This window comes from Cydia amplana, chromosome 6 (genome assembly GCF_948474715.1).
Source record: "Cydia amplana chromosome 6, ilCydAmpl1.1, whole genome shotgun sequence".
In the NCBI taxonomy this organism is placed as follows: domain Eukaryota; kingdom Metazoa; phylum Arthropoda; class Insecta; order Lepidoptera; family Tortricidae; genus Cydia; species Cydia amplana.
This window is the reverse complement of record NC_086074.1, coordinates 19,112,687-19,138,092: the sequence shown is the minus strand read 5'-3', so window position 1 is coordinate 19,138,092 and position 25,406 is coordinate 19,112,687. Positions and strand designations below refer to the sequence as shown.

General features: G+C 39.0%; 3 protein-coding genes across 14 annotated transcripts in view; all 3 read right to left on the bottom strand.

Moving 5' to 3' along the window:
• LOC134649048 (rab5 GDP/GTP exchange factor) overlaps positions 1-25,406 on the bottom strand; it is a 420,463-nt gene that overhangs the window by 73,771 nt on the left and 321,286 nt on the right. The window lies entirely within an intron of this gene.
• The window catches only part of LOC134649042 (disintegrin and metalloproteinase domain-containing protein 11), a 631,585-nt gene that overhangs the window by 368,227 nt on the left and 237,952 nt on the right, over positions 1-25,406 (bottom strand). The window lies entirely within an intron of this gene.
• Positions 15,319-19,853, bottom strand: LOC134649100 (uncharacterized). Its single transcript, XM_063503816.1, has 4 exons — positions 18,879-19,853; positions 17,326-17,612; positions 15,484-15,951; positions 15,319-15,380 (listed from the first exon to the last, which is right to left on the bottom strand). Exons 1-4 carry the CDS (start codon positions 19,787-19,789, stop codon positions 15,319-15,321), a joined length of 1,728 nt encoding a protein of 575 aa, XP_063359886.1. The 5' UTR covers positions 19,790-19,853.

Sequence of the window (25,406 nt, the reverse complement as noted above, 5' to 3'; positions counted from 1 at the left end):
ATAATTTTACGGTACCTCAAAACGGTAACGATCAAAACACGAGTGACATATTATATCAGGTACATAAACATTTATATAATTTGTAATATCCCCATAAAATTCGATTACATACCTATCAAAAAATGGACATATATGGACATATCACCGGCCTAAATTAAATACTTTCTTAATAATATTTCTGAATTTTCCAACAAAACATTGACAATATATGTGCATAAAAATAACATCACCTAAATCCCCATTCATGTTTAAGCTCTTTTAAGACGTAATCCTATAGCAATTAGCCTTATAATCGCGTGTGAAATGAAATACATTAGGTCCCTTCTCGCCCCATAAGCCCCAATACAAAAACGTGTACCGGCCACCCGCTTACACCAAATTGGTATCGTTTTGGAGTTCATTTCCTGTAGCCGATTCCGGTTGCAAAATCGATCCGAAATTTCTCGTTCCATCCTTTTCTGTTTTGTGTACGTGTGACAGAGTTAGTGAATATTGCAAAATTGAACAAATTGAACGTTCTGGAAGTTTGGTTCAATTGGACCTTTAACTAAGTGATGTCCGACGAGCACTTAAATGTTTTTATATGTACATATATATTATGTATTTGTTTGATGATGGAAGTGAGTAAATATACTTGTAGCGACGGGACGAAATCGCAGAGTGAGCTACGCCTGGCTATACTCAATGGCTATACCTATAGGTAATTAAAAAAAATATATTTGTACAATAATCCAATATTATTATGGAATAATAACATCAATAAATTTCTCTGATAATTAGCTTAAGATAATATATATGTTACGATTCATAAGTGCTTGTTGCTAGGCCTACATAAATAAAGTATATTTCGAGTTTGAGTTTATACACGTAATTCGTGTAAGAACTGTACAATTTTACTGTTACTACACTACTGCGCTACTAAGGATGATTCAAATATCATTCTGATTTCAGTGTACCTACTTTCGAATTGGCCTAACTGTCCCTAAACCTTAGGCCGCTTGATGTGGGAATATTTCCGGTCCCTGCCACCGGAAGCTGCGGTGGTGATAAGCTATCACTTCCGGTTTTCCTAAGACGGACCTAAATATCTTACACATCATCACTTATAGTTCAGTTGATGTGAATACTTACACAAAATGGCCGTTATAACAAGTGAGTTTACGTACCTGAAACAAGAATGAGAATTATTAGTATTTGTAACTATTATTTCAGGCCAATTTGGACGTGCACTGACGTCAAAGGGACATTAGAATTATATTTGAATCATATCAGTTAGTTGTCATTCGCGCGTTCATTTCTCTGACTGGTCCGTAGTACATGTATTAGTGCGAACGAGATGCCCGCGCGAATGACAGCTAACTGGTATAGGTATATATTTCAAATATCGGTTTGATGTCAGGTGCACGTTCGAATTGACTCTGTGAATGATTTCATTTTGACTTAGGAAATCTCGATTTTCGGGTCTGAAAGGGTTATAAATAAGTTTTTGGCAAAAAATGAATTTTTGGTACAAGCTTTTATCGCTGACTGTACTTTTCTTTCAACAGGCAACTATCGAGACAATTCTAAAAACTTCAAACACACTTAAAGTCTATTTTTTTATTCGGTAGACTGAAATGACATTTCATAGTATGAACATAAAATGTCATTTCATACTATGAAATGTCATTTTAGTCTACCGAATAAAAAAATAGACTTTAGGTTGCGTTGTTTTATCACAGAGTTATATTGGCCACCTTCATGTTTCTATCATCAGATCAGTTCGATGGTATACCATAATATTACATTGTCACCAGACTTAGATATCGACGGTGGAAATTTCAAATGTCGTAAAGGACATACGGCAAAATGTGCGATATGTACGCAAAATTTCTACTTCATTGGAAGTCAGGAAGTCACATTTAACTTGACCCACTTCCCGACTTTTTGACCCCTAAGATTTGACCCGTACAAACATACATAGTTAGGTACATTGAAAGTTAAATAAAAGCTTGTAAAATATTTTGAGCTATCAAGGAACCAATGTAAAATTGCACCCAACAAAATACTGCAAACGACTCGTGATAAAACAAGTGCATTACGGCCATCTTTCCGCGGCAAAGAGCCGAGCCGTATAAAGGCCGCCATTCATTTCGGAAATGCCTATAAAATATTAACAGACACGGGAGAGGCTGCGGAATGATTCCACTTATAGGCGCATTAAGACCAACTGCCGGATAAAACCGGGCCGCAGCTTAGTGCGGCGCAGTCACTATTTGTGAAAATATAAGTAACGAAATAATTTTGCGTTGCGAAAAAACTTAGAGATCGGTGGTAAAAGTAAGCGGTGTTAATTTTGTCACCAATTTAGATTTCTGTCAGCACAAAATCAATAAAAAACAACACTTTATCGCATAGAAAGAGGAAAAAATATCGAGAATATAGCAACTGATGTAGAGGTTATGCCCGTTATTTTCATTAAGGTAATATGTATAATTATCGAAAAAAAAGTTATTATATTTGTAACATTTAAAATGGAATTACCTACAGCGGCAGCTCAATTTAATGTGGCCCTGTTTGCTGGCATGCTTTATTTAAAATTGTAGATGAAAATCCTTAGAACGTACCTATTTCAATATCTTATGTTATGTAATTAAAAAATATAATTATACATTTGTATCTACTGACTTATATTATAGCAATTCATTTTACCTACTACAATAATACTGCTTATTTTAGTTACAAGTGTATAATTGTATATTTGCCCTACGACCCATAATTCTGAATCGTTGTAATAGTATAGGAATCGTATATCGGCAGTGCCCACGCTAACAGCCATATTCGAACTTTATGGATCGGATATGTCAGTGTCAAACAAGTGTCAAAAGTGACGTTTTTGTTTGAAGTACCGTCACTTTTGACACTTGATTGACACTGACATATCCGATCCATATTGTTTCGATATCTAATATTTGACGTATCTTAAAGTTCGAATATGGCTGTTTGTCAAGCAACACTATTTAATTTTTATAAATAAGTGAACTAACTGTCGTAAGCTATGACGCGCGCAGTAAGTTGTCATCGTAATCTTTACGATGGCCATCAAGAGTTAAGAATGGCCGTAAAGCGAGTGATGTAAACTTTGTGCAGGTATTGTCTCGTTAACTTGTATATTGGTTTAGCTGGGTGGGTTTAGTGGTCTGTGAGAATATAGTACTTAGGGCCATCCCACTCTAGCGTCTTTTGAGCGTCGCGTCTAGTCAGCGCTATGAAAAATGATGTCGCTGCGCAGTTGCGCCAACGTTGTGTCGAGCAGCAGCCATAGATTTGGCTAGACGCTGACGCTCGTGAGACCACCTGTTAGTACCTGTATCCAATTGCCTTTGTTTATATTTCTGTGTATGTATTGTAAACTGAGGGAAGTGTGCCATAAACAGTATTGTATTTTATTACTTAATAATGTCAACAAAATGTTAGTTATTACTACTGCACTACGTATAAACTCACAATATTCATGCATTAAACTTTATTTATTCTCTGTCTACATTGTATCTTTAAAAATATCACAGTAACAATACCTATAATTTAAAAAACAACTTTACAGTTGTTAGTACATATGGTGCTACTTTCCCGAACTAGTGCGGGAAATAGCACTTTCCGTGCGTATGTCGAAAGTTTAAAGTGCCATATGTACTGTCAAACGCTGCACGATACACGTGCGAATAGGTAATTCGCAACTCGTGTCGATTTAAAACACTCCCTTCGGTCGTGTTTTAATTTATCGCCACTCTTTTCCGCACTTGTATCGTAAATAACTATTACCACCATCCCCCACTTCAATATAAATCTTTTATTCACACCACTCTCCGAAGCCAAAAAACCGTGACATTTTTAATGAAAGCTATGAGAATTGATTTGATTCCATAATGCAGGTGCTGGCGACGCGCCAACGACAATTAACGACACTCGTTATCTAGTCGAGACCAATCTGCATTGCTATTGTTAACGTCGTTTTTTTAGTTTTAAGTGCATTCGCTGGATATTTTTTCTATGCAAATTGGATTTTTAATGGTCTAGTGGCTTTGGGCTAGCGTAGAGTTGTAAGATGTTATATGCTAATTTTGTATTGGAAAAAATGAGAGGAAAAATATGAATGACTTCCTTGTAAAAAATGTATACAATGAAGACGGTATTGTTGAATACAATATTTATATACATAGGTTACACATAGGTAGTCTTGTAAAATATGGATACCGCGGTAACATATCTGGATAAATGTTTTGGACGGATTTTCATATTATTCCTAAATTTGCTGCTGTCACGTACACGTATTGAGCAAAATGTACGCGCTAAAATCAATACAATATGTACGTTCGTGTACTGTCATGGTGATTATTGTATTAATTAAGTGTGCTGGCTGCTGGCTCCTCGCCAAATCTGGCTTATGTGATCACTAGCTTTTGCCCGCAGCTTCGCACGCGCAGGAGAGTTTTTTAAATTTCACCCCTTTAGGAGATGAATTTTGAAAAATCCTTTCTTAGTGGACCCCTAGACCTTATAAGGAACCTACTTGCCAATTTTGGACTTTCTAGTCCCAGCGGTTTGGGCTGCGCGTTGATTTAAGTCAGTCAGTCAGGTCTTTCACATTTATATATATATATAGAATAGTTGCGCGGGGGCAAGTTCTCGAGTCCAGGGTAATATCACCAGTATTAAATATGCATATCGAAAAGCGTTTTTAGGGTTCCGTACCCAAATGGTAAAAACGGGACCCTATTACTAAGATTTCACTGTCCGTCTCTCTGGGCCAGATTCGGATTTTGAAATAGACATCTGTTAGATATCTTTTAGACATCGCCAAGATACGATAACGATATGTTTAAGATCTAACCTGTCAAATTTGACATTTGCGCGATTCTGGAGATACTCTTGAACGATTTACACAAGATATGGCTTAGAGATCCAATTCACATCAAATAGATATCTAACTTTATCTAACGTAAAAGTGACATTGGTTGCCCGAAATGCACGAATGGTGCTGCAAAAGAGAACTAGTTGAAATCTAAACTATAACGTATCTAAAATGGATCTAGTACGTGTCGTCTCTTGTGAATATCTTGAAGTTCGAATACGGCAGTCTGTCACCAGACTGTATCTCATGAAGCGTGATAGCTAGACAGTTGAAAATTTCACAGATGATGTATTTCTGTTGACGCTATAACAACCACATTAAGTAAATAAAAACAGAATAAAATAAATGTTTAAGTGGGGCTCCCATACAACAACCGTGATTTTTTTGCCGCTTTTCGCGTAATGGTACGGAACCCTTCGTGCGCGAGTCCGACTCGCACTTGGCCTGTTTTTTTTAAGTTTATTTAACGGTATGGGTTTCTCGCCTTATATGAAGCATTAACTCTATGCAAACGAAATTGCGGGCAGAAGCTAGTTCATCATCACTACATATAGTATAAAACAAAGGCTTCCCGCTGTCTGTTGTCTGTTTGTATGCTTATACCTTTAAAACTACGCAACGGACTTTGATGCGGTTTTTTTTTAATAGATAGAGTGATTCAAGAGGAAGGTTTATTTATAATTTGTTAACCCGTGCCAAGCCTGGGTGGGTCGCTAATCTAATACAAATGAATGATCCATTGATTCTAAGGGTCTTTAAAATGAGATGCCAGGAATGGACTGGTATCTGCATTTGATGGTCGCTAGGTTAAAAGATCGTTTATCAACGTTGAATGCCGGAAACGGGAATCGGATGAAAGGCGTTTTATTTAATTGGGATGTGATTTTTAGAAGACTCTAACTGCCGTATTCGAACTTCAAGATATTCACAAGAGACGACAAGTACTAGATCCATTCTAGATACGTCATAGTTTAGATTTCAACTAGTTCTCTTTTGCAACGCAATTCGGGCAACCAATGTCACTTTTACTATAGATCGTGTTAGATATCTATTAGATGTGAATTAGATCTCTAAGTAATTATCTTGTGGAAATCGTTCAAGAGTATCTCCAGAATCGCGGAAATGTAAAATTTGACAGGTTAGATCTTAAACATATCGTTATCGTATCTTGGCGATGTCTCAAAGATATCTAATAGATGTCTTTTACAAAATCCGAATCGGGCCCTAAAACGTAAACAAGTTTTAGTGGAGACTTTTGTTTCTTGTGGGAGTTTGGTGTTTTTCGTACAGTCGCCATCAGATATATCGGAGCGGCTAAGGCGCTCAAAAATATCTAAACACGCCTTTATTGTCAGGGCGTTAGAGTGTGTGTTCAGATATTTTTGAGCATGTCTGCCGCTCCGATATATCTGATGGTGACTGTACAAGGTGACTTTAGGAAATTTTGAGGTTACTTTGATACTCGTATGCATTATTTTCTGGACCGTTCGTGTGATAAGTTAGATTAATTAAATTCTTGTTTACCTTGTACCAAAAATCCCTTACAAAAATATATTTTGACATGAAACTGTAATTTCACACTTAATATTGACATATCCGATCCATATCGTATCTTTAGCATATTTTTGACGTATCTTAAAGCGCGAATCAGGCCGATAATAAATAATTCTGTACCTATGAATGATTTCTGAAACTAGCTCCTTTCCGAAATAAGCTCCGTCGAAGCCTTCTGTTATTTGCCCGCGAAATAATTTCAAGTATAAACCCCTCACTTCAAAAAAACGCAATAAAGAACAATGGAGGGAATTTATCCGTCTTGAGGGCACGAGTAAGCCCCTGCCGTGTATTACCTCCGATAGACTGTGCAGTATAGTGACATTATGAAGATTTAGCCGTTATACGCAATTTAAGTCTCCCCTGAAAGTCAAAAATGGTTGGTCCCATTCAATATCAACTTTCAGGGGGGTGATCAGAAGTTAAAAAAAAACATCGCAGAACGTAACAAAAAATGTTTTTGTAGCAATCTCATTTTGTCGTTAAACCTCCTTTATCAGAAAAAACATAGCTGCTTTAAATACCATCTTGTAAACTAGGGAGGTACTAAACCGTAAGCCACCGACCGTATTTTAAAGTTATAATCAGGCCGTCGGTTGGATACCACATCAAATATATAGATAAATAGATAGAATACTCTTTATTGAATTGACACACCTCAGTAAAATAAAACAATTACATTATACAACCGCCAATATTTCGTCAGGTGACAAGCAAAAGTCACTAACGGCCATATTCGAACTTTTAGATACGTCAAATACTTACTAGAGATTGAAATGGTATGGAATGGATATGTCAGTGTCAAACAAGTGTCAAAAGTGACGTTTCTTCAAACAAACGCGTCACTTTTGACACTTGTTTGACACTGACATATCCAATCCATATCGTTTCAATCTCTAGTATTTGACGTACATATCTTAAAGTTCGAATACAGCCGTAGGTACCACCACAAGTTCATAGCCATAGTGAACCATATTAGTACGAAAAGAACGTTGATTTTTGTTTAAATATTTTATAGTACTTAGTGACTTTTGCTTGTCACCTGACGATTTATCTCTAACTCGAATATAAGTAATTAACCTACTTTTAATTTTCGGTCGCAAACTTTAACAAATTATACATAAACCTTCCTCTTAAATTACTCTATCTATTAAAAAAAACCCCATCAAAATCCGTTGCGTAGTTTTAAAGACCTAAGCATACATACAGACAGACATACAGGGAAGCGACTTTGTTTTATACTATGTAGTATTAGTACGGAACGCCATCGCCACCGCAACGTACGTGCGGTTAATAATGTGAGTCGTCTCAATCCCCTATCATAATAAGATCAAAACTTTGACAAATTGTAAAATCCTCCATCGTTCCAAAATACTCCATCTAGTGTAGATAATCTACGTCTCTCCTCACCACGAAAATATATTATAAGGTCGTGTTTGCATAATGCCCGGTTAATATCCGGCTGTGCTTGTTTGTGAAGTTCTTTAAGTTGCTCTTAAGCTACCACTAACAAGTTGACTAAGGGCCCGATTCGGATTTTGAAATAGACATCTGTTAGATATCTTTTAGACATCACCAAGATACGATAACGATAAGTTTAAGGTCTAACCTGTCAAATTTGACATTTGCGCGATTCTGGAGATACTCTTGAACGATTTCCACAAGATATAGCTTAGAGATCCAATTCACATCTAATAGATATCTAACTCTATCTAACGTAAAAGTGACATTTGTTACCCGAATTGCGCTGTAAAAGAGAACTAGTTGAAATCTAAACTATAACGTATCTAGAATCGATCTAGTACGTGTCGTCTCTTGTGAATATCTTGAAGTTCGAATACGGCAGTAAGTGTGCATTTGGCCTTTCGTAGGGCTAAGATGGCCGGCTCTTTATCATTTGTCACCATGGCTGTCACGTTCTAACAAATATGTAAGTGCGAAAGTGACACATGGCATGAGAGGTGATAAAAATGCGATAGGTCAGGTTTTGAATATGAAAATTGTGTAAGTTGGGCAAGTAAGTGTTATGTTGACACAACTTTCTTTCCCCTTAAGTGTACATTACAGAATTGGTACAAACGTGCACCCATGAGGGATAAAACTTAGGTACCTACACATAAAACTGACTTACTGCCGTATTCGAACTTCAAGATATTCACAAGAGACAACACGTACTAGATCCATTCCAGATACGTTATAGTTTAGATTTTTAGATTTCAACTACTTAGTTCTCTTTTGCAGCGCAATTCGGGCAACCAATGTCACTTTTACGATAGATCGTGTTAGATATCTATTAGATGTGAATTAGATCTCTAAGTAATATCTTGTGGAAATCGTTCAAGAGTATATCCAGAATCGCGGAAATGTCAAATTTGACAGGTTAGATCTTAACATATCGTTATCGTATCTTGGCGATGTCTAAAAAATATCTAATAGATGTCTATTACAAAATTCGAATCGGGCCCTCACTTAGGATCACTGGGGGCCTAGCTAAAGGTTCCGTCACACAGGCGCGTTTTCCGGGCGGGGCGTGAGCGGTGCGCGCCGCTTTTACATATAAAACGCTCACGCCTCGCCCGGAAAACTCGTCTGTGTGACGGAACCCTAAGATGACAACCATAGATAAGTAAAACACGCAAGCTGAAACTTCAATAATATATGTAATAGTCACGTGACTTTTCGTACCATCTATCATCCCGTTTTTTTGCCATTTTTCGATATACCTAATATGATTGTTATCTTGGATACGCCCCCTGGACACCCAATACCTACTACTACGAACTGCGACTGCGCTAAATACGAAGGTAACTGTTTTAAAAACACAAATTACTTTTGCGCGAATGACAGCTAAAGTTGACGAAATATAAAGTGAGCCGACCTTGTTCAAACTTGTTCTAGAAATCGGCTCACTTTATATATTGGGCCCGATTCGGATTTTGTAATAGACATCTATTAGATATCTTTTAGACATCGCCAAGATACGATAACGATATGTTTAAGATCTAACCTGTCAAATTTGACTTTTCCGCAATTCTGGAGATACTCTTGAACGATTTCCACAAGATATTACTTAGAGATCTAATTCACATTTAAAGATATCTAACACGATCTATCGTAAAAGTGACATTCGTTGCCAGAATTGCGCTGCAAAAGAGAACTAGTTGAAATCTAAACTATAACCTATCTAGAATGGATCTAGTACGTGTCGTCTCTTGTGAATATCTTGAAATTCGAATATGGCAGATTATCAACTTTAACTGATGATTCCAATATGATTCAAATATCGGTTTGATATCAGGTGCAATTTCGAACTGACCTGATACTCGTAGTTAACCTTAATTGAAATTGTGTAGCCGTATTGATAAAATGACTTTGAGCTGGACGGCGCACTAAGCTCGCAGTAAAATTTACCGGGCTCTACGACTTTGAAACTACCTTTCAAGCACTTGTTGCTCTTACACTACTTCATATAGAAGAAGGACTTAAACGACAATATATTTTTTTGTGACAACCAGTAAGTAATAAAAATAGTATTGAAAACCAATTTGGCAGAAAAAAGGCGCCAAGTTTAAAATTAGTTTTTCAGATTTGCCACATTTTTCTACTGACAAATTTAGTATTCCAAACTATAGTAAGCTAATAAACTACCTTGAAAGATATGATTTTTAGTATGAATTCTTGTAAGTACCCCCTACACCTCCACAGTCAAACTAGTTACATAAATAGGTACAGTTACAGCCACATTTACAACAATATTACCTATATATTTTTTTTATTCTGGAGTGCCATAAAATTTTCTGTAGGTACTGTTTGTTCCTTCAAAATTTAACCTATATTGTTTCGTTTTTTACTGGGTAGATATAGTTTCTTAAGTGTGTATGTTGGACGCCTATTAATGCGTATAAATACCCCAGGTCTATGCAATTAGAATTACATATAGTGGAACAGGATTAAATACGTTAATTTAAAACAGTGGTCAGCCCATCCGAGAGTAATAATAATCAATGAAGCTAGTCTTCAAGCTAATTGAACTTTATCCGTCCGGTGTACGGTAATATCAATTTTCAGCTAAATTGTTCAGAACAAGTAAAACATGAAAAAGTATTTATGAAAACAAAACTGATGAAAACAATAAATTCGTTGCTAATCGAGAACCATCACGTTTCCGTAGGTATAATAATGAAACAATAATTATAAATACGCTTCCATGCTTTATTGGCATTATGTTAAGTATAATATACCTACCTAATATTTGTTTTTACTGAGATACGAATGATGCTGAAAAATATGGGAATGACTGGAACTTAATTGTATTTAAGAGCCTGTAGTTTGTGCTTTGTGCTACTGTTGGATTCGACGGGGTAAAAAGAACACATAAAAATTCCCAAATGCGAAAAAATAGGTGTACCTATGTACCTACAACTTTGAATAAAATTGCCGAAATCAGAAATATTATGTAGGACTGATCACTCATTCAAAATACTGTCTCAACAGTAATCTCGAGAAAAACAAATACATACCTACAATAACGAGTATATTTACTTACTTGGCTGGCGCGATGATCCAAAATGAGTCATGGCTTCCAACACAATTACGAGTATATAGCATAAATTATTCGCTACAAGTTTCCAAAACTCCCACTTGTCTGTAAAAACAAGCATATTTTCAACAGCGCCCCTAGTCCCGTAGCCAACACCAACTAATTCGCATTATCGCCGAACGAAAACGCCATTCGTCTTCATTACCCCCATTAGTCGGAGGACTTAATTCGCTACGTTATTGCGCTCAATGCGTAATGAACACTGTTTTAATATATGTGCCGTGCTCAATCGTGCGCGCCTTTCCTGTTTTTGCAATGAAAAGGTACCTTTATTTTTGGTTGTTTTTGTAATGTATACTTTTATTTTTGGCTAAAGCTGTGTAATTGTGTGCGCGTGTGTCACATGGACACTACATACAAAACTTACTAAATCTGATTACAATTAAGCAGCAAAATATCCCGGCAAAAACGGCTTAGCCCCGTCAATCGTGACGCAGGTCCGAACCGTGGCGCGAGCCCGGGAAAAAGTGACGCCGGCTAACATGACGCATGACCGCGGGAAAAACCCCGGGATTTGCTGCCCTCCGTCATTCCGGGATGTAGTGCGGCGTCGAGATTCGAGGTGGATCTGAGACGCGTGATTGAAAAACGTGATGTGATTGGGTAAGGGGCGAGCTAATGAGGCACGTCGTCTAATACCATGGCACTAATCCATGGACAGTATTTAGGTTACCACTAATTCAATTGGAACAGTCTGATTCATGAACAGGGGCACGGAATGTCTTATTTACAAAGAGAGCTTGAAGATTTTTTTTATTATCTTTCTATGTTGTCGAAAATAAGATGGTAGCTCAAAGAATATTTATATTTTTTGTATCGCCGACAAGATTTTGATGCAATATAAATTGGGAAGTGGTCATACTGTGTTTCAGCTTAAATTAGAAGTAAAGTTTAAATGATTATAATTTGATAATTACATATATTCAGTGGATAATTAAAGTTTCCAGCAAACATATATTAAGTCCATTACTGAAGTACATCGATTAATTAACTCTTGTAATCATTAAATCAATTAACGTCACTCCATTACCGTAACAATCAACCGGCGAAATGAAATCATTACACCGTCAACCGCGAGCGTTAAATCGAGAATTATTACAACATTAATTCCACCGAATATCCGAAACCATATATTTGTTAGGCATTTATTCTAACATAGGACGGCGAAGCCCTCCCGAAACGCTAAGCCACGAAATATGAATTTATGGCTATGCCCAATATGGAGTTGAGAAACAAATTATTAAGCTCGTATTTTATTTAAGCCGTTTATGAGCTAGTGTTTTATTTTTTTGAGACAAGCCACACACGATCCAAAATGAACTTTACAGCTTTATGTACCTATAGAGTAGAATTCGCATACAAGCTGAACCTCCGTCTAGCATTTACAGCGGTTTTGTAATAAGCGCTCTTATCAACCTAGGAGTGTATTTAAGCAAATTTGAAGACATTTGAATCTTATCGGGCTCAAATTAGCCTCGTCCTCTGAATAATTCGAAAGCCCTTCACGTAACTGAAAATGCCAATAAAATTTGTAAATGCTCAATCAAATTCTAGATTGAGAAATTCGATTTAGGCGCGAGCGAATCTAGAGAACAAGCTTAGGACAAATCGGATTCCCGGGTATTGTTTGCGACTCATTATTTTTGAAATTGGAACATCAAAGAGGTGGCCCGGAGGAGCGCCAACTTCTGGCGACAGTGGCGACCATAACTACAAGGCCCCAACACACTTAAGGCGGCAACAAATTTCCTCCAATTAAATCCGTGTAGAGGGTCCGTGGAGGGTTCCATTAATTAAACCGGCTCTTGAGCCCCCTCGGTCCTGAGAGCCACCTCTTCTGCAGGCTCCACTCGACATAATCGCGGACCAAAATTATGCCCTTTGATTATCTATGGAATCGCGCCGCCTTAATTGTGCTTGCCTAATCCGCGGTCTAGTTGTACGTAAAAGTTAGTGGGGCTGACGGGGCGGAAGGTTGGCATTGAAAATAAAACGATTTGCAAGCCCTACTCAATTTGTCTGCGTTGCCTTAAGCTTGACTGGTAGCAATTGCTAATGATGTTAAGCCGAACTCTATGTTTTAAATAAATTCAAGTTTAAATAGGCAGTTAAATGTCTATTTAGAACGTTCATCAATAGTTAAATTAGTTTAGAAATACGCAAATTTACTGCTTTAAGCCAGATTTAGATTAGGAAGACCTGATCATTAGTTGTAATAAAGTACTTAGGTATCAGGTTTATTCATTATCGAAGAATTTATATCCCAAAAATGAAATATGTACTCTTTTCTCAGTGGAATGTATGTTATGTACACGCTTACCATTATCCACACAGGACTAACGAAACATTAACGCTAAAATAGCGACTTCAAAATACTAAAAAAACCAGACGAGTGTGTAAAACGTGGACGTGGACGTGGAGGACGTGGTTTCTAAACGGCACGTGTGTCACTTTATCACGTAATAAACGACGTGACAAACGGATCGCTGCCAATCCAGACAACAACGCCCCGGACAGATGAACCAGAAGACCAATTCGAACGAACATTTTGATGTCAATATGATGTCTTTTTATTATCATTCGCCCGTGCATCTGGCTCGCGCTAATTAATACATGTACGGGCAAGTATTACGAGCGAAATGCAAGCGTGAATGATATGATAACATCACTTTAACAAAACAGATCAGCCGCAGGCTTCGTCACCTGCTAACAAATGATGTAACCCGCAACAGGCTTTGTCAATCTTAACCACTAAATTAATCACACGCTTAAGGACGTGGCGCGTGGGGAACAGAGGGCCTACCGCGAACCACGTTCGACGTGTTGCCTCTCTGTCGCACTTGTAAATTCGTACGTAAGTGTGACAGGGAGGCAACACGTCGAACGTGGTTCGCGGTAGGCCCTCAGTAGGTACTGTCGAACCAGTCAACCAAAACCCATACAGCAGATGGCCCAGGTCACAGATTAATCCGAATAATTAATTCAGACACGTGTCGGCTCGTCAGTAAGACGTCATTTCATTAACGCGCCGATCGGATGTCATTAGCAGTTCCATTAGTGTCTGCAGTTGTCAATTTATCTCCGACGATGCATCGAGACATAGGCCAATTCGAACGTACACTGATATCAGAATGACATCTATGTAACTGATGTCATTTAGTTATCGTGCATTTCGCTTTGTCCGTACAGTCAAAGAATTTAATTTCCGACCCATTTTGTACCTTGTCACAGTGACAATAGTATGAGGTCTCAAGCAACTTTCATATTGATCGTCACTGTGACATATGGTACGAAATGGATCGGAAATTAAATTCTTTGACTGTTCATGATACACGATATGTAAATAACAAGATTCAAATATAATTCCGAGGTCTTAAGTAAACGTCAAAGATATGTTCACATGTTTCGTCTTATTATAATGGATTAAGGTGCAAAAGAGCAAACATATCTTTGACATCGACTGTACGTTCGAATTGGGCTGACAGTTGAGGTACGCTAGGTTTGGTTATCATTATCATCTCATGATAGTTTTGAAGGTTTATTTCACAACTCACCTCGTTCTCCCCTAAGTATAAAAAGGCTCGCAAATAAATGGCAAGCACGAGTAGCGCGCAGAGCAGATAAAGGTAGCGGAAGCTCGAGCGCCCCGCGCGACAGCCGCCGCGTCCGTTTCCGACGCCACAGTCGGGTCGCGGCGTGTGAATAAGAAATATTGAAATTCGAATGCGAGCCTGTTTACCGTTAGGCTTTTGTTTTTAACCGACACGCTTTTTACGTAAGTAACTAAATAGAATTGGCACGGCGCCATTAGTCGGGGCGTTTGTGTTCGATAAACAATCACTTTGTCAGCTTCGGTTTAAGACGTTGTGTCAATAAATGTAGGTTTGTAAATAACAATGTAAAAGGCACTTTAAGTTGTTTTGATGAAAATTTCAATAAAGTATATTTGAATTATAGATATATATTCTCTCTTCATCTTCACTCTTCAGTATAATTTTCATTAGAGGATTCCTGCACCGTATATTAAGTATACTTGAATTATTATACTCATACTGCAAAAATAAAGAAAACTTCAGAAATATTATATCCCTTCGAGTGACAGCCAGCTGAACGTGTGTTTATACCTCTCACGTTGACTGGTGGTCCATGACAGTTCCTTCAAGTCTCTTTTGGTTAGGCTTAATAAAAAAATTTGAAGAAATGTTTTTACCGTTTTTTATTACTTATGTTTCTGAGGTATCTAGTAAAACAACCGTTCGGACCAATGACTGGTTTATTCCTGAAGCATAGGTACAGCGTCAATACATATCACTCCTCCCACATTATTCTGGGAACCTGACAACAAAACAGACAATATTTTAGGTATAAGTAATACAATAAACTTATTATACTAATAATCATTTATAGTTAACCCTTTTAGTTCTAGGCCTTAAATTACATCGGCGGGGAACCGGATCCGACTGGTTTTCAGTCTGCTCGTTCTGAGCCAGCTGCTGCTGCTGCGCTCGCGGGCGCAGCCGATGCGAGTCCGCGGGGGACGCGGGCGGTACAGGGCTCGCGGGAGCCGACGCGGGCGCGGGGCCCGGGGGCACAGAGCTTAGCGTTTCAGATTCTAGTACCGGTCGATCCGTTTCCTCTCCCTCTACATTATTATCATCACACTCATAAAAGTCGTTGTCGGATGCAATGTCTAATGGCTCGTTTATATCTTGATCAATATCTTCAATTGCGTCCGGCCTCGACAATGACATAGGTAAGTACGGGGATGAAGGTTGCAACGCCTGTGCCGTCGGCGCCGGAGCCGGAGCGGGCGAAAAGGTCAAAGGGCGCGGGGAAGGCGCGGAAGCGGGCGCGGGCGGCGGCGGCGACTGGTTTGCTTGCACAGCGCTATCTGTCTTATCAGCAACTAACCCACATGAATATCGCAACAGCTGATCGACGTGACGTATACATTTACCGATCTCTCTAACGTCTACAGTAAACATCCTATTTCCGACTTTATTTATTATTGTTCCCACTCGCCATACAGGCTTTTGGGCAACAAAACATCGAACTAAAACAACTTGGCCTACGTCAAATTTACGAGCACCTGCTAAACCAACCTGCTCGTTGTTACTATCGGGTTCTTTGCTAGGTAAAATTAAATCGAGTTTACTGCGTAAATCCCTACCGAACATGAGTTTTGCAGGTGTTTCGTTAGTGCTACAATGGACACTGTTGCGATATTCAAATAAAAAACTCAACAATCGCTCATTAATAGCCTCGGTTGACATTTTATTATCGCAACTTTGAATACATTTTATCATTTTCTTAGAAATCTTAGCACAAATTTCGGCCTGGCCATTACTGCAGGGGTGGTAAATCGGTGAGTTTAAATATTTTATCCCATTAACTGCACAAAAATTTCTAAATAAGTCACTATTTATTTTTGGGTCATTATCTGACACTATGGTTTTGGGCAAGCCGAATGTTGAAAATAGGTATTTTAATTTTACAATTAGGGATCTTGACGAGACATCTTTACTCATATGTAAACACTCCAGCCATTTGCTGAATGCATCTACCACGACCAAGTACATCCTTTGCCCAACTTGCACGTAGTCAATATGAAGACGTTCCCAGCATGCGCGCGCGCGAGGCCACGGGAGGGGCGAGCGGGGTGGGGCGGTCCGCAGTTTACTGCATACGGTGCAATTCTGCACAATGCGTTCTATATCGGAGTCCAAACCTGGCCACCAAAGCTTACCGCGCGCAATACTCTTAGTTTTTACGATTCCTAAGTGCCCCCTATGCAATTCCTCTAACATGCGTGCCCTATGAGCCGGAGGGACAACTATTCGATGACCGCGTAAAATACAACCCTTTTCGACTTCTAAATCGGTTTTACATCTGAAATATGGTTGAATATTCTTGCATTTAATTTTACGCGGCCACCCGTTTTTAATGTACTTCATAACAATTTTCATTGTCTTGTCTAAGGCCGTCGCCTCCCTAATATCTTCAAACGATATTGGCAAGGTATTCTCGTCTAAAAAGTTTAAGTATGAACTACCCTCGTCAATGTTTAACTCAGACGGATTCACTACTTTCGGCGGTGCCCTAGAGAAATAGTCAGCCACAACATTTTTTTCACTAGTAATGTAACTAATGACGTAGTTGTAGGCTGATAGGTAAATAGCGTACCGTTGCAAACGCGAGGCAGCCATAACAGATATGCCATTTTTCTTGCCAAATATGGCAAGTAGGGGTCGATGGTCAGTTTTGAGTACAAATGGTTCACTTCGCCCGTATAGGTACTGGTGGAAATGTTTCACTCCGTATACGATGGCTGCGGCTTCTTTGTGGACCTGGCTGTAATTTTTCTCGCTGGGCGTAAGTGCCCGGGAGGCGAAAGCCAGGGGTCGCTCGTGACCTTCCGGCCCAAGCGATATCACGGCACCCAGACCGGCGGGTCCAGCGTCAACACTCAAAACGAGTCGCGCTTCCGGGTCAAAATGAGTAAGGACTCGCCCTGAAGCCATTTCCCGTTTAATAGCGGTGAATGCCTCCTCCTGCTCGGGGCCCCATCTCCATACAGCATCGACCTTAAGTAATTCGTGCAAGGGATTAAGTACACTTGAGGCGCGCGGTATAAACTTCCGATAATAATTTATAAACCCTAAAAACCGCTTTACATCTAAAACATTATTCGGACGCGGGGCATTAACTATTGCATCAATCTTTCTCGGGCATGTTCGAAGGCCGTTTTTGTCAATAACGTAACCTAAATATGTGACGCTCGATTTAAAGAACTCGCACTTATCTTTTTGTAATTTTAAACCGGCATCCTTAATTCGAAACAGAACTTCCCGCAACCTTTCCAAATGAGTCGCCTTATCCGGCCCTGTGATGCACACATCATCCAGCCAGATGCTCACTCCGTCTATTCCTACCAGCAGGGTCTCCATTGTTCTCTGAAATATAGCCGGCGCATTGGCCAGACCATATACGAGCCTGGTATATTGAAATAACCCCCGCGTGGTGCTGATGGTAGTGAGCTCCCGGGACTCGTCACTCAATACGAATTGGTTATACGCATTGCTCAAATCCAGCTTTGTATAACGTTCGCCGCCCCCCAATTTCGCAAATACTTCTTCTATGCGCGGCATAGGATATTTGTCAATAATCAAATCTCTGTTTAGTGTTACCGAATAATCGCCTGCAATTTTAATTTTCCCGTTCTCCTTCAAAACCGGAACAATTGGAGTCGCGTACTTCGAAAAGTTCACTGGTACCAGTATACCTAAACCAACAAGACGTTCGAGTTCCTCATCAACTTTATGCTTAAGGGCAAAAGGGACTGGTCGGGGTTTAAAAAAACCTGGTACAACATTTTCCTTAAGGCGAAGTGATATTTTAAATTTATTAAATTTCCCCAACCCCTCGCTAAACAAATCGGCATAAGAATTTAATAACTGTCGAACCTCCCCGGCGTAATGGTCAATGGCTATACTATTATTATTATAATATTCCTCAGTAGTAAATTTAATGCCGAATTTAGCCATAAAATCACGGCCAATTAAGGGCGGACCTCCTTTAGGTATCACATATATCTTAAGAACGTCTTTAATTGAATTGTACTCAGCATTTACTAACAATACACCCATTGGCGTCATTTTATGCCCGTTATAAACACATAATTTAATGTTGCACTCGTGTAACTGAATATGAGAAAAATATTGTTTATAACATTTATCGGAAATCACACTTATTCCAGACCCTGAGTCTAGTTCCATATAAAATTTGTCACCGTTGATTAATACAGTTAAAATAATGGGATCGTAATGTTCATACCTTAAATTGTATAGCGCGCACTCCTCACAGTCCTCGCAAGAAGTTTCCGATTCTCCTCCCTGTGCTTGGATATTGTGAAATCTTAGTTTGCATACTTTCTTTAGGTGTCCCTTAACACCACACTTGCCGCACTTATAACCTTTGTAACGACACGTTTCCGCACTGTGGTTTTTCATGCCGCAAATATTACACCTATTGAAGTCATCGCGTTGATGCCATTTGGAACCCGATGCGACATCCGTAGCACGACCGGCGCCAGCTCCGCCACCGCGGCTGGCGCGGCCACGGGCGCCGCCGCGCCCAGGGCTCGCCGCGCTCGCCGCACGGAACACCGGCTCCTCCTTTATCGGCACGTTGCCGATACTGCCAGTTTCGCCTACCATCGCCTGGGCTTGCCTAGCACTAGCCGCTTGCTCTGCGACCTCCAACGCCTTGGAGAACGTAAGGGTCGCCGCGTCTTGTTCAAACAGCTTGTCGCGCTCGGGACCGGAACCCAGACCGAGAACGAAACGGTCCGTCAGCACCGTCTCCAGAGCGGTGCCCAGGTCGCAAAAACTTGCCAACCCGCGTAGCCGCGCCGCCCAGTCTCCTAAAGACTCGTCTGGCTTTTTCGTCGCACTGTAGAACTTCGCCTTATTAGCAAATGAACACTTTTTAATTTTAAAATGTTTATCTAAAACAGCAATAAGTTCGTCATACGTTTTCGCTTCTAAATCACTAGGGTACACGAGATTACGTGCCAAGCGATACGAATCGTCCGAAAGATGCGTTATTAACACTGCACATTTTTTATCGGCTGTAATACTAGTAGCATTTACTTTAAAAAACTGAGTTAATTTCCCCTTAAAAATAGACCACTCTCCGGATTTGTAATCGAAATTAGGCAAAGAACCGAGATAAGACTGCGCCATTTTGTTTTAAATACGTGGGTACTCTCGCGTCGTCGCCAGTGAGGTATCTAGTAAAACAACCGTTCGGACCAATGACTGGTTTATTCCTGAAGCATAGGTACAGCGTCAATACATATCAGTTTCATTCCTAAATAAATCAATATGCTGAACTTCCAAAAATATACAGGTAGGTAGTTAGACAGATAGGTACTCAATATAAAAATGAACTGTCATAGGGATCATCATTCGACGCTGAAGTCAAAAAATCAAACATGACTTTATTATATAAGCTTTTATTATTATAAAAGTAATTTTCGTTTAAACTTCTTGTCAAATTATAATGACAATCTCTATTATTAGTAATAGTCTATTAGTAAATTGAACTGGAAAAACTGTCAACATTAAAGATTGCACGAAGAATCAACTTTATCGACCCGCTACGCACTACCTTACTGAACAAAAGCCTTATTTCCAATTTAGCCATCTCACCAACAAGTACTAACAACAGGGTCTGACGTCACTCCCAGACTTCAGTCGTGAGCAAACTTCGTTTTTGCAGAGCTGTCTCCGAACCTAATTCGGTAATTTGACATAAAATAGGGCTTACTCCCCTTAAATCCCGTATGAGATTGATTTAGTCGGCAAATCTTATTAATCCGAATCTGATTCAGGTATGTTTTTGGGCATTCATACACTTAATTAGGATGAGGTGGTTAAGGTGAACCGTATAAGGCCGCTGGAGCGTACGTGGAATACGAAATAAACTGAATTATATGAATAAAAGCAGGTGTTTCTATTTACGTTTTTGTTCTGCTGAAGTGTGTAATATGGTACAGTACAGCGTAGCAAAATTATTTTTGTTAAGTTAGTTTAAAAGTGTTGTTAGTCTAGAATATGTTTAAGACATTTGTAACAGTAAATGAATTTTTTTCGTATTTTTTTTATCGCCGCAAAGTTTTACTGAATGGAAAGTTTCATAGTAAACCGTTGCGGCGCGCCGGGTGACGTTGATCAGTCTGTTAAGTGTGGATGATGCAAACTGGCAAGGTATTTGAATTTATACATTAATATTTACTTACATTAAGTCTTAAATCATTAAAAAAAAATGAAAATGAGCAAAATTTTGTGAGCGGGCTTCACGAATATATGACAACTAGTGACGACCCGCCCCGGCTTCGCACGGGTTAACAATTAATCAAATTACACATAAACCTTCCTCTTGAATCACTATCTAATTAAAAAAAACGCATCAAAATCCGTTGCGTAGTTTTAAAGATCTAAGCATACATAGGGACAGACAGACAGCGGGAAGCGACTTTCTTTTATACGATGTAGTGATAAACAAACGCATTATCCTGAAAAACATCACTGAATTTTACAGGGGTCAAATCGAACGCTGATAATTATTATTCACTTGCATTATTGAACACTTCGTAGAACACTCCGTTACACTTTATTACAACGTTGACCTCTTAGACTATCAAATCATCTGCATAATATATTATTATCGATGCTCCAGCGAGCGACTAATGGACCTTTGTGTCCATATTAACCGCCCGGGGGAGCGATTTCGCTCGCTCTGTGCATTTGACTGCTGATATGCATGGTATCTCTGTAAATTGAGCAAGTCAAAGTCAATCTCTGTAAATTGGGCAAGGGTATAAGTATGATTACACTTTACAGTTGAAGAAAAGAAGGACAAGCGAAGAAAAACATACATTGAACAAGTAAACTAAAAGTAACTTAAAATACTTTAGGTTGTGCTTTTTGCATCAGTATCTAAATAACACGACAGTTTTATATATTTAGTTAAGATTATTTTCGCAAGCTTGCACATTATGCGCACGATTTTATGTATGGACTTATTATTAGAAACAAATACATATCTTTAAATTAAACGGCATACATTTTGATGAGGATTTTATTACATGAAACTTTCCAGTACGAACCATTTTTTATATTATAAATGCAAAAGTAACTATATGTACTTAAATCGGTGTCTCTTCTTACTGTTATGAGTAAGTAAATATTATTTTTCTACTCCAGCACTTAAATGTGTCAATTAAATGACTGACAGTGATATCTAAAGCAATGTCATTTGAATGATTTGCCTATAGGCTCATAAGATGACTGCTAGCAGTCATCTTATGAGTATAATACAACTGCTTTATTTTTTTTAAAGATACAAGTTCCGATCATCTTGATTGAAAGAGGTATGTTTTCATTTACAATAATAACTCTTTTTTTTTTTAAATAATAACTCAAATTTTTTTAAATAATAACTCTTTTTTTTAATAATAACTCTTTTTTTTTGCTGCAGCTGTCATAGAAAAAGTAATGTATGCAACAGCTCATAATTGGTTCTTAAAATTCTCGGGTCTTTTTTTACAAAACTCGACTACGTCTCGTTTTGTAACTTCGACCCTTGAATTTTAAGAACCCTTATTATATCACTGTTGCATAAACTACTATTATTGTGCACCACAAAATGAAGAGTGTAGGTACAGGAAAAAAACAACATATAGGTACAGATATTGTAGTACCTACCTAGGTAACCGCAGTCGGTCATATCGCTTAAAAGGGCAGACAACTTTTGGGTAAAGCTTAACTTTGAGGTATACATTTAAAACTTATTTTAATCAAATTTGGCATACGTAGGTATTAATAGCAACACTCTTAACTGTCCATCAGTGGACCTTATGCCTTTTGTAATAAAGTTTACGAACTGTCAGTTAACTGTGTGGGCGATGGTAGCTGAAACTACAGACTAAGTCTATTTTTGGAAATCCAACCCGTCCCATCGCCCACACTGTTAACTGTTTACTGTACATCAGTGGACCTTATGTCTTTTGTAATAAGGTCCACCGATGTACAATTAGGACTGTTGCTGTTTGTACGAAGAGGAAAAGGAAATGACAGGCCAAATCCCATGCGAGTGAAACCGCAAAACAGCTAATACATGTACCGTACATATAGGTATCTACACAAGTATTCGTATCTTAGACGAGGATGCTTGAACCGAAAATCGCTTCTCAAGCGGTTAATATTACCATGAAGGCTCATTAGGTGCTCGATGAGGCTTCAATATTATACAAACTTCAACAGCAATATAGCCTCACGTTTACAAACGTGTTATAGATAAAAAGCTTAAAAAATCCCGTCACATATTCTAAATTCTGCATCTGCGAAAATATAAGCCCTTGTACTTAAGAAAAAGGTCTAATCATAAGGTAAACACGACACGCAATGCTCAATGGTCAAAAATTGAGTTCAGTTTTGAAACGGACTAGAAACGGTCTAGCGTGAGCCCTAATGTGGCTGGCCAGGCCGAACTTGGTCTTAAATGGCCATCTTTATTGTCAGGCGTGCAATAGAGTATTTCTCATCATCATCTGCATTGACCGCAGTGTTGGCCGAAACGTTAATGCAATTGAAAATGTTGGCCATTTGCCATTATAAATTGAACCATAAACTGTAATCGTCTGTTACGGTTTAAGGTTCAATTTATAATGGTTAATGGCCAACATTTTCAATTGCATTAACGTTTCGGCCACAAAACAAAGAAGTAATAGAAGCGAAACGTACGTGTATAGCGTGTGGCATCATTAGGATTAGCTGCACTAAACTTCATCGCAGGCTACTGTCAGTCGTTGTCAGTTCAGTATGGCGCTTATGAGATGTCAGATGTGAAAACGATTCCAGTTAAAATTACAAATAATTACAAATATGCCGTGCTGCTCCATTTTGGAGTGTAAAAACACTAGCGGGACAAAAAATATTAGACATGGAGGCATTTCATATCATCGGCAAGTATTATTTCATGTAATATTTCAATCTTTTTTACATTTTCGGTTTCCGCAAGGATTTTTGGATTGTTAAGTACAAAAATCAAATTTATGTAAATGAGATAAGGTTGATATCTACTTAGCGTAAAAGTCATGTACGGGTGCGCTATTCGGCCACAGTGCGAGGACCATATCAAAAAAGTTATCGATGTCGATGTTTGTATAAATACACAGTTCGTTTTGTTTATGTTGATACATGTTCTTAATATTTTATTTTTATTTTTGTGGAAGGCGTATTTTCTATATTTATCGAGGCGTACCTATTTTCATTACGTAGCGTTAGAAGTCTAGCGGTAAGAGTAAGAGTACGAGTTCGGAAGTCATGGGTTCAAATCCCGCCTCGTACGAGTTTTTCGGAAGTTGTTTATACGACAACGGTTTCACCCACTTGAATTTTTAGTCGCTATTGGCGACATTTTTCGGGCCTTTTTTTTCGGAAGTTATGTATGGTGAAGAGAAACATCGTGAGGAAACCGAACTATTTCCAATAAGGCTTACATTCGTATTCGCACAATGTGATGCGCCAAATATAGATATTAAAACGATATGGATCGGATCTGTCAGCGTCAAAAGTGACGTATTTGTTTGAAGAAACGTCACCGACACTTGTTTGACCCATATCGTTTCAATATTTAGTATTTGACGTATCTCATTGTTCGAATAGGGCTTTAGTGTAAAGTCTCCTCTCGAAGTTGGAAGGTCAGATGACAGTCTCTTTCTTAAAAATGAGTGCCTACGCCAATTCTTGTGATAAGTTTCCAAGCAGACCCCAGGCTCCGTAACGCAGGTCGGCTCACGGGCCGTGGCAAATAGCCGGAACAACGCTAGGAAGAAGGAAGATGATGGTTGAGCGACGTGTAGCACGTAACTGAGGACGCGGACATCACGCGGGGTGTGCTGAGGCACAGTATAAGTAATAGTATTATCATACAGAACAGCCACGCACCGCCCCGCCCCGACTCGCATTACCTCGCCCCGCGACTGGCCTAGACATGAATCTGGCGGATTTCTGGCGTCCTCTCAGTAAAGCGACTTACCCACACATGCACATTGACTCGTGTACAGACGTGCCGCGCACACATATAACCGCAAATCATTTTTGATGTATGGCGTGTCCGCCCTGTGACTAGGGTTCACATTCGTAGTTGGTGGCTTGATTACTTTTTAAGCATTTTTTTATTAAAAAGTAAGTAGGTAACCTAATCTTCGCCAGAAAATATAGTATACATATGTATAAAAAACGGAGTAGTTTACGTGTACTTACACTAATTATTAATAAGCGTTTATCGATATCACACCGAATCATGCACATCCCTATCGCATATGTCAACGTCATAGTCGAATATTTTATCCTATCGCATTCACTCTTGGAAAAGCCATGCAAGTGTAAAAGGGATAGAGCATAAATGACTATTTACAATAAATAAAAATCGTAGTGCAATTTCGACATAATTTTCTTTACTGTAAGGTTCAAATTATTGTGATGGGTGAGGGTTCATAATCCCTTTCGAAATAAGAAAATATGGCCAATTTTTGTGACAGCGTGTTGGCGACATAGGTTCCCATACTAATCCAGGCACATGCCGTTTCCCCTTAGAGCGCGGCGCGCTCTTTCTTTCTTCCGTGGTTTCGGCCAACACTGATTGACCGTCTACACGTAGGAGCGCTTAGGACTCTCTTTTCGTAACCGCCTCACAAGCTTAGACATAAACGGCAGAGCGCCTACCGCGAACCACGTACGACGTGTTGCCTCTCTGTCGCACTTGTAAATTCGTACGTAAGTGTGACAGGGA

Coding starts and splice junctions, on each gene's coding strand:
- LOC134649100 (XM_063503816.1), bottom strand. CDS start 19,789: ATGGCGCAGTCTTATCTCGGTTCTTTGCCTAATTTCGATTACAAATCC. Junction 17,613..18,878: donor TGCGCGCTATACAATTTAAG/GTATGAACATTA, acceptor TGCTGTATGGAG/ATGGGGCCCCGAGCAGGAGG. Junction 15,381..15,483: donor GGATCCGGTTCCCCGCCGAT/GTAATTTAAGGC, acceptor TTTTGTTGTCAG/GTTCCCAGAATAATGTGGGA.